Source organism: Echinops telfairi, unplaced genomic scaffold, assembly GCF_000313985.2.
Source record: "Echinops telfairi isolate 266 unplaced genomic scaffold, ASM31398v2 ScPeMD7_29;HRSCAF=101, whole genome shotgun sequence".
NCBI lineage: Eukaryota > Metazoa > Chordata > Mammalia > Afrosoricida > Tenrecidae > Echinops > Echinops telfairi.
Window position 1 is genome coordinate 5,540,793 of NW_022103926.1, and position 9,258 is coordinate 5,550,050.

Sequence of the window (9,258 nt, forward strand, 5' to 3'; positions counted from 1 at the left end):
CCCCGCCATTACTGGGCGACTCTGGAATGGGGAAAATTCCACATCAGCAAAGCTGCCAGGGATTTTTCCATATTTGATGGGACTGCCCTCCGCCTTGCCCCAGTGCTCCTGCCCCTGGCCTGGGAGGTGTCTTTGTCCCGAGGGGCAGAGTCTGGCTCCAGAGGCCCTGATCCTGTTCCAGCTCCTGGAAGCCCCCTCCTCTGAAGCTGGGGGCGCAGGGCGCTCTGTTCTCAGGTTCTTGCAGCCAATGTCCCACCGAGGCACGTTTCTACCTCAAGTAAGGAGCATGTAGGGGCAAATCTCTGGGAGACCCTGGATCCTGCTCACCAGCACTAAGCCTCCCAGGTCTAGAAGGCTCCTTCCTGAGGAGCTCTGGGGAGCTGTAAGGACTGCAAGGCTACACTGGGGAGGGGGAACCCCCCTCCCCTCCAGGCCCCCAACTGAGCTTTCCCAGATCCAAGCTCCAGATGCTTCCAGTGCTGGCCCTGAACTTTGCTGCTGCCAGTTGGTATGTACCCAACACTGACTAGCTGTGAGGCCATGCTGAACCTGTACATTCTCTTCTGAGCTTCCACCACGTGTCTCTGGGAGGAAGGCTCCAGTCCCCACCCACATCTTCCCCAACCCCAGGAATACTCACAAACACAGAATCCAACTGACTGCAAAACTACAGCCATTTAATGAACGCTCCCTCAACAACGCCTCCACCCCTGCACCCTGAGAATCCTGGGTCCAACCATGGGGGGAGGGCTGGAGAAATCCAGAGTGGGTGAATGCATGGCTAGCTCTCTGCCCTCAAAGCCAGACTCCTGGGAGCACCAAATTGGGCTGGACACGCAGTGTCTCCCCTGGCCGGCCGGCGGGGTGGGGGGAAGCAAAGAGAGGGCACTCCATCCAGCCTGTCTTCACAGCCCAGCCATCAGGGGCCTGGGGCCACCAGCCCTCACACAGGCCTTGCCTTCTTGGTCTTCTTCTCACGCCTCACGGCCTCATCGTGGGCTTTCCGCTTCTCAGCCAGTTTGTTGGCCTGTAAGGAGGGAGGGAGCAGGCTCAGGCTGTATGTGTGTGTGTGGGGGGGTGGGGGTGGGAATGCTATGCAACCAATTGGCACTGCATTCAGCAGGTTCAGACTGTCCCTCAGAACCCGCCCAGCAGACTCGGCCCAGGACGGGCAGGGGCCCAGGGGCCAGAGGGCCTAGGAAGGGCCAGGCAGGCAGCCCCATAGGAGAGGGCTCCCCTCCAAGTCCCCCTGGGGCCTGTGAGGCGGCAGGGACCTACCTCTCGGACTTTGCGCTTCTTGCCGAACATGATCTTGCGGTAGAGGTACTTCTCTCTCTTCTTCATCATCATGATGGCCAGCCGCTTGGCCTCGCCCTCCTCCTCCTGGGCCAGCCGCTGCTTATCCTCCAGCTTCACCGTGCCTGCCGTCACCCTGGGCTTCTGAGGACCCAGGGGGGTGTTGTGGGTACAGGGCTCTCCCAATCCCACCAGACTCCAGACCCCCACCCAGCAGCCCACTGACCTTCCCCTCTATCCTCTGTTCCTCCAGGGCTGCCAGGCGGGCCTCCTCTTCCTTTTCCGAACCAGCCTCCTCGTCCTCCTCTTCTCCCCCTTCCTCCTCTTCACTTTCCTTGTCGTCTTCCTCCTCCTCCTCCTCTTCGGATTCATTTAGGTTTCCTATCAAGAGCCGAGGGAAGGTCCGAGTGCCCGGAAGCCCATTCCTCCTGTGCAACAGTCCCTGTCACCCCCACGGACTTCCCCGGCTGTCCAGGGCGGCCCTCCTACAATCCCCTTTGGTTTCTCTTCCCGAGACCAAGCTGTCTTCTAAGGAAGCCCCATGCTACCCACTCCTGAGCTCCGCTACCTCCCACCAACAACCCTTCTTTTGCTCGGTTACTGCACTCAACATTAAGGGGAACAAACTGCCACTTTTCTTAGGCGTGAAAGCAAGCCAGGGAAGTTTTGTTGTGGCTTTACTGCCTTGTCCCCTAGAGTGTGTCACCTCTGTAGGCAAGGGGCTGGTCCATTGGCTGCCCAGCCCCACCGCTCCCACTCACCTGGGTCCTCGCCCCGCTGCAGGGCCAGCAGCTTCAGCTTCTCAGGTGGGATGTAATCGCCCTCCTTCTCGGACACAAACGGCGAGAGGTGTGGGGGCAGTGACACTCCTGGGAGGTAACTCTCCGTGGGGAGGAGAAGCCGGGCGTTCACGGAGTCAAACAGCCACTGGGGCTGCACGTAACACCTGGTGGAGCAGGGAGTCAAGGCCTGTCACAGACAACCCTTTGCTACAGACTTCTGTGCCCAGAGAGGGGGCAGAGGGAGGGCCAGGGACCTACCTGCTGATGACAGGGGTCTGCTGCCCGGGCCTGTCGACAATCTGGTGGGTGATGCTAGAATCTGTGACGTCGTATGTCGCCCCGATGCACACAGATTTGTCCCAGGAGACAGCCCCACCGAAACTCCTAGGCAGAGGGAGCACCCAAGGGTGCCTGGCATGAGCTGCCAGCCATGGGCATGGCTCTTTGGGACCCCCGGCCACCAGCCCACTCACCCAGCCTCCCTGACTTCTAGGGGAAGTGCCAGCGGCTGTGGTGCTGCATGCTCAGGCACAGTGTGCCCCACTGTGCAGATGCAGCGCTGCAGCCTGTGAAGGTGGCCTACCCACCTGCTGGCACCAACGAGCATTCTGCCTGGCGCTCAGCTGCCTCACCTGATGATGAAGGCTAGGGCCTCACGGGGCACCTCTCGGTTCAGGAAGAACTTCAGGCCCTCAAACAGCTTCTTGTGCTTCGCCTGCGCCTCCAGCTCCCTCCTGCGCTCCTCCTCCTGGCTCGCCACCTCCTGCCATGAGAGGCGAGGCCTACACCTGACTGGAGGGCTGGGTGCAGGTCCCATCCCCAACATCCTTGCAGATCCCTCAGGCCAGGGGGCAGCCCCAGTGCCCTACCATATCCACCCAGATCCTTTGGGAAGGCAGTGAACTCTCACCCCATCAGTGGGAAACTCGTCCACCTCAGCCTCCTCCTCAGCGTCTGGCACCACCGCTCGAGCCAGGCTGGCACTGAGGGCCGCCAGCTTCTACAGGAAAGAAGCAGGGGCCTGAATGGGCTGTCAGGGCAAAATAGGGGTGGGGCGTAGTGATGGCAGTACTGAACCATCAGTGGGTAAAGCCTGTGACCACCCCAAGAGCCACTGCGGTCACGCAACCTTGGATCCCCTTCAGCCTTCAGCTGGCGCCCTGGCAGGTGTCCTCACCTCCATGGAGCTCTCCGAGTCCAGCGCGTACGCTCCCTCACTGGACTTCAGCTCGGTGCCGGTCTGTCCCTCGAGCTGGAAGCAGGGGAAGGTCAGAGAGCAGAGGACCCCCAAGGCCCACCGCCCCCGAGAGGAGAGAGCAGTCCCGGGGTCCTGGGCTGGCTTACCTTGGGCGGGTAGTGGAGGTTGAGAGACTGGTAGAGGCGGAAGTTGACGAAGCCCAGCAGGGTGGTGTAGAACTCCGTGAAGGTGGCCATGACTCTGTAGTCCACATCTGTTGGGTGCTGGGACACAGGAGGGGCGTTAGGGGTGGGGGGTGCAGGGGGAGTGGTAATTCATACAGGGCCGGGGTCTGGATCACCAGATGATCAAAAGCAGACCTGCCATAGGGCTTTGGAGGGGACGGCCCCACCCAGGGGCACCAGTGAGGCCTTGGGGTGGACGCACAGAACCAGGTGATTCACCCAGATCTGAAGCCAGGAACAAAGGCACAGCCTGAGGGCCCCGGCTCCCAGAGAGCCCTGGAGCGATGCCAGCACAGAGGCGCCCCAGCTTGCCCAGCAGGGAGGGGATAGAGGGCTCACCTGGCCCCCCAAGAACTGGTCTTGCCAGTGTGTTCCCATCTACACAGGGAGTTCGACTGGCCCACTGCTCTGGACCAAGAATCCCAAGATAGCTCCACCCCGGGGGCCACAAGGTGTCTGCCTTCCCTACTCCCACCTCCACATGAGGGGCTGGCTAGGCCTCTGACACTAGTCCTGCTTTCCACAGAGCCGAGGAAGACACTAGCCTCCCCAAGGGGCTGGAGGTGAGGCCAGGCCTCTGTGGGTGCACAGTGGGGAGCTGGCCAGCAAGGAGGCATGGTGGCCGCTCCCTTCCCCCAGGGCCAGCTGTGAGGAGGCTGCCACCCCAGTGGCCTGGTCACACAAAGAGAAGTCTGAGCAGCACGGGCTACGAGAAAGAAGGAAGGAAGCAGCAGGGCGAGAGAGGAAGAGGAGAGGGAGATGGGAAGGCCACAGATACCCGAATCTGCTCCCCAGAGTGAGAGCACCACTGCTTTCACCTACACAGACAGACCCCCTAAGACACGCAGCCACCCATGGCCAGAGTGGGGCCTGCCCTATGTACTCCCACCAGTCACAGGGAGGGCCCAACCTCATCCTAGGGCCTCTGATTATCTTGGCAGCACACCGACCATCAGCCAGGCCCACGGCACCTACACGCTCAAGTACAGAACATGCAGGCCCACCAAGGAGCAGCTGCCAGCACCCTGGTTACAGGTTCCGGGGCCAGCGAGCATTTTTTGTAGTGGACCCTGCCAACAGCTCCCAGGGCTCCCAACAGAGCAGGAGCAGGAGCAGCAGCACTTGCTAGGCGCCGCTCCTTCTGCAGCCACAATACACTGTCCCTCCTGGCCAGCGGCAGGCTGGGGACTAGGGTCCCAGGGCATCAGCTGCAAGCTGGCAATCGGACAGTGCCCAGTCCTATTAGCTGCTCCCACTATCCCTTCAGCACCCCAATGGGGAGCACTTAAAAAAAAAATCCTTAAGCATTTGACTACTAACTATAAGTTGGTGGTTAGACCTATGAGTCGTTCCTTGGGAAAAAGACAAGGATGTTAGCTCCCATAAACATCGACAGCCTCAGAAATCCCATCCACGCGTAGGAATCAACTTGATAGGGGCTGGGGCCTGAGTCTAAGTCCTCACAACCAGCCTTGGAACATGGCTGCTGTTTTCAGGTACCCACAAATCACCCCAGACTCAGTGACCCCCCCAGAGTAGAAACTGCCCCTACTGGGGTTTGCTAAGATGAAGCCTTACAGAATCAGAACCCCAGGCCTTTCTTCTGCACAACAGCTGGGTGGGTTTGAACTCTCAACCTCAGAGGTATCAGTGCAGTGTTTACAGAGGTGCCCCCAGGGCTCCTCCTCAAAGCAAAAGCATGATGAGTAAGGTCCAGAGGAGAGGGACAGCCAGGCACTCATGTTCCTAATTCCCCAGCACACAATTCACCCCCAACCAACCAGGAGGAGCTAACACAGGCCTGGCCGTGTGCATACTCACATCGTGGGAGAAGGCGTAGGGTGTGACCCACACAATGGGCTGGCCCAGCACCTCGGCCTGGTAGTAAATGCCTTTGATGGACAGGAAGACCTGGAGGAACAGAAGGCTGAGTGAAGACCAAGGCAGCCAGGCCAGAGGGACCAGGAGACCCCACCCAGAGCATGGGCTCACCTTGCGCAGGGCACGCGCAGCGATGACGTAGTGCAGGAATTCCACCGAGAGCCGGCGGCACAGCTGGATGGTCTGCACGTGGCACTTGCCCGTTCGGGGGAAGGTGGAGAAGAGGAAGCACATGGACAGGGCGTCGTCCAGGTCCCTCAGGGCATCGATAAAGGTGGGGTACCTGCACAGTGAGGCCTGTGCTCACAGCCGGGCCACCCACCAGCTACCCCAAAGATCCCTATTTGAGCAAGGCCTTGCCACTGGCCAGGCTCTAGGACAGGGCCAGGCAGTGCGTGGGCTCACCGCTCCTTAATGATGTGGTCAAGCTTGTAGTTGGGCTTATTGTCCTTCAGGCGCTCCACGGTGTTCCACTCGCTCTTCCCATAGGCCTTCCGGAGCTTCCGGACAAACACCTGGGCAAGAGGAAGAGCCCCCGATAGCAGGGCCATGGGACTCGTGGGCACCATTCTGGCACGGAGGATGGAACTCCGGGGCAGGACGACTCTCCATGTCCTGGACCAACGAGCACCCTCCACCCAGACCCACACAAGCGGCAGCCCCAAGGAGCAGCAGGATGGACTGTTAGATCAATGAGCCCCTCAGAGCCACTCACAGATACACCCCCACCCCCACCCACGTGTGACAAAGGGAGGCCACACTGCCCAGCTTTACATCTGAGAATACAAGCTAGTCTATGAGGAAAGACAAGGTCAGGGGTCCAGCCACAAACAAGCTGTGGTGTGAGGGGCTGGGTCACACGGGTCAGTGCAGCTGAGGCCAGAGGGCCCCCAAACAGACCGACATTTTTCTTCCCAGTACTTCTAGCAGCAGAGCTGGAAAGCTTCCAACTTGGTGAGTTAACAGCCGCAAAACCCAAAGCAAAATACACTCTGCCTGGCCAGCCTGAGGGCCACTAGGTGGCGCCCAACGCCTCCAGTGCGCACCTGGCCAGTGGCAGGCGGTCCACTTTCAAAGATTTGCTCCACTTTCAAAGATTTGCGTTTCGCATTAATAGGTTTTCTGCTTTCCCAAGTGGGGCTTTAGCATCTAATGGCTTCTATTTCTGGAAAGAAAGGCTTGGCCTCCTAAGAGCAATGTCAGAAAGGTTCATGGTAGGAGCAGTTCCTCTTGGCAAGGAGTACACGGAGCTTCTGAAATTTTACCTTCTGAAATTTTACCGTCTGGGCTTCAGAGGCCAAACTTTCCCCAACCAACCCAGGGAAAGCAGCAAAGGACAATCAGCCAGCCACCAAGGGCCAGGCAACGGCTTCCACACAGATGGCCAGAGGTTCCTCACGACAGCCTTCCTGCAGCGGGATGTTCTTCCTGTCTGCCCAGGCTCACTCAGAGGGACTAAGTAATCTGCCTAAAGTCACCATCAGGGGGTCCCCGGGCTGGCTGGGGCCAGCCTGGAGGCCACACCCCACCTTGTATTCCCGGAACTTGTTGACAATGGGCTCGTGGAGGAGGAATCTGATGTCTTTGATGAGGTAGAAGGTGCGGGCGGCCGTGGAACCCTTGTTAACCTTCTTCTTGTGTTTGGGCTCATGAGGATAAATGCCCTTCAGGATGCACAGCCGCCTGGAAGACAGAACATTCATGGAGGTCAGTAAACAACACACTGACGCTGCGGCACAGCATCAGAAAGGTCACACTGGACAGAGGGACAGGGAGGCAGGTGCCCTCTTCACTAGGGGCGTCAGGAAGTACCCAGCTGTGGAAGGGACATTTCAGAAGACCTGAGGAGAATGACGGATAGAACAACAAGCCAATCTGTCTTGGAGGAATAGAATGCGCCCGAGAAGTGAGGGCGGTGAGGCCCATCCCATTTACTTTGAGCAGCTTCTCAGGAAGGGCCAATCCCTGGAGAATACTGTGCTTGGTAAAGTAGGGGGTCAGCAAAAAAGAGAAACCCTGGACAAGATGGATGGACCCAGCGGGCTCAAACCTAATAATGGTGAGGATGGTGCAGGGCGGGGCAGTGTTTCACTCTGGAACAGATTTGACACCTAATAGCAACAATGAAGAGGGGGTGTCAGACATGGACAATGTAGAAGGGAGAACACCGATTGGCTGGCTTATTTCTACCTATCACCCTTTAATACAGATTGAATTGGGTTCCCCCAAAAGGTATGTTGGACTCCAGGCCTTTGTTTGACTTTTTGGGGTTTTTTTTTAATAGAACCTTTGTACATATTAACTTGCCATCATGCTAGAGCCCTAATCGCGTATGACAAAGAAACAGAGGGCAGATCATGATGTGAAGAGGCTAGCTAGTAGTTAAGGAATGCCAGAGATGGCTAGAAGTCTCCAGAAGCTGTAAGCGAGGCATGGGGCTGGTCCTCCTTAGGGCTCTGAGGGCAGCACCCGGAGAAGAGAACTAATAGAACACATAGGTAGAATGCCAGCTGTCCTGGCACAGAAAGGACACACAGAGAGGGATCGGCAGACAGGTGCCAGAGAGACTTAACATGGTAGACCCTTTGATTCAGAAGTCTGGCATCCAGAACCGGGAGACTATAACATTGTTTTTATAAGCTAAAATGAAGAGGTTTTAAAAAGAGAAGGAAGAACATCCTGAGAGGGGCCCCGTACTGGGCATGGCTGAGGGGCTGAAGCTAGGCTAGGTGGCTGGCTGGGACACAGCCAGAGGAGGCTGGAGATATCACAGGTGGTCTGCAGGGCCTGCAAGCCATGAAGGGAGTCAGGAATTGGTTCTCTGAGGACACTTCTGCAGGGAGATGGGTGGCACACCCCAGCCAAATGACCCCTCCTCTGATGACCTGAGGGATGGATGCATCATCACCCAGTTCTCCAGCTTCCCATCAGACCAGGCCTGGCCAAGTCAGCTGGAGGAGAAAGAGGGTGACAGTAGAATGCCCAGCCAGGTGCAATGCACAAGAACGAGGTTGTTTGCACTGGGCATTTCCCGCCCAGGCACCCGGATGGAGGTTCCCTTGCAGTCCTCTTGACCTCACCTGAAGTCAGCCAGGCTCAGCTGCAGCTTCTTCCGGGCTTTGTTTCGAGTGATGTAGTTGGTGGCAGAGCCTCGTTCATACTTGGGGAGGAAGAAAACAAATCTTTATTAGTCAAAACTTCAATGACCGACATTTGACATTCAAGCTCTGGGCATGCCTTGTTTCAGAGGCAACAAATACTCCAGAAAAGGACTGGAAAATGGCTGGGACGGGAAGTGCTGAGTTGGGAGAGAGCCCACAGAGAGAGAGAGAAAGAGAGAGAGAGAGAGAACCCAGAGAGAGAGAGAGAGAGAGAGAGAGACACAGGCAGGCTGCACTGACTCGAAGTTGAGTTTAGAGGACATACACATCCGGAGAGCATGAGGCGGGGACTGAGGGGTGGCTATGTATCAGGTGCTGGGCCTAGCACTTACTATTAGCTCTCTCTGAGCTTTGGCTCTTATGATGAGCTGTTTCCATACATTACTTCACTTACTCTCCAAAGCCCTGTGGGGTGAATGCCATGTTAAGGCACCCAACCCTTCCCTTTCATACAGGGGGAAAGAGGGTTCAAAACCCAGATCCAAACCCACTGTCACTGATTTGAATCCAACTCGTAGCAACCCAACAGAAGAGCAGTAATCTTTACAGGAGTAGCTCGCTTGGTCTTTCTCCCTCGGAGTGGCTGCTGGGTTTGAACTGGTGCCCTTTCAGTTCACAGCTGAATGTTTAACTCTTGTGACACCAAGGATCCTTATGAGAGGCTCTGCAAAGTTCAATAGCGTGTCCAAATCACATCACTTCTTCAGTGCTGATGC

The 9,258-nt window shown here is 57.3% G+C and overlaps 1 protein-coding gene across 1 annotated transcript; it reads right to left on the bottom strand.

Annotated features, from left to right (window-relative positions):
- Positions 1–650: 650 nt before the first annotated feature.
- Positions 651–8,822, bottom strand: PES1 (pescadillo ribosomal biogenesis factor 1). Its single transcript, XM_013008338.2, has 15 exons — positions 8,808–8,822; positions 8,462–8,541; positions 6,911–7,064; positions 5,787–5,896; positions 5,493–5,664; positions 5,322–5,411; positions 3,423–3,539; positions 3,256–3,330; positions 2,989–3,078; positions 2,711–2,841; positions 2,337–2,462; positions 2,058–2,242; positions 1,523–1,677; positions 1,279–1,440; positions 651–1,027 (listed from the first exon to the last, which is right to left on the bottom strand). Exons 1-15 carry the CDS (start codon positions 8,820–8,822, stop codon positions 944–946), a joined length of 1,746 nt encoding a protein of 581 aa, XP_012863792.1. The 3' UTR covers positions 651–943.
- Positions 8,823–9,258: the final 436 nt, after the last annotated feature.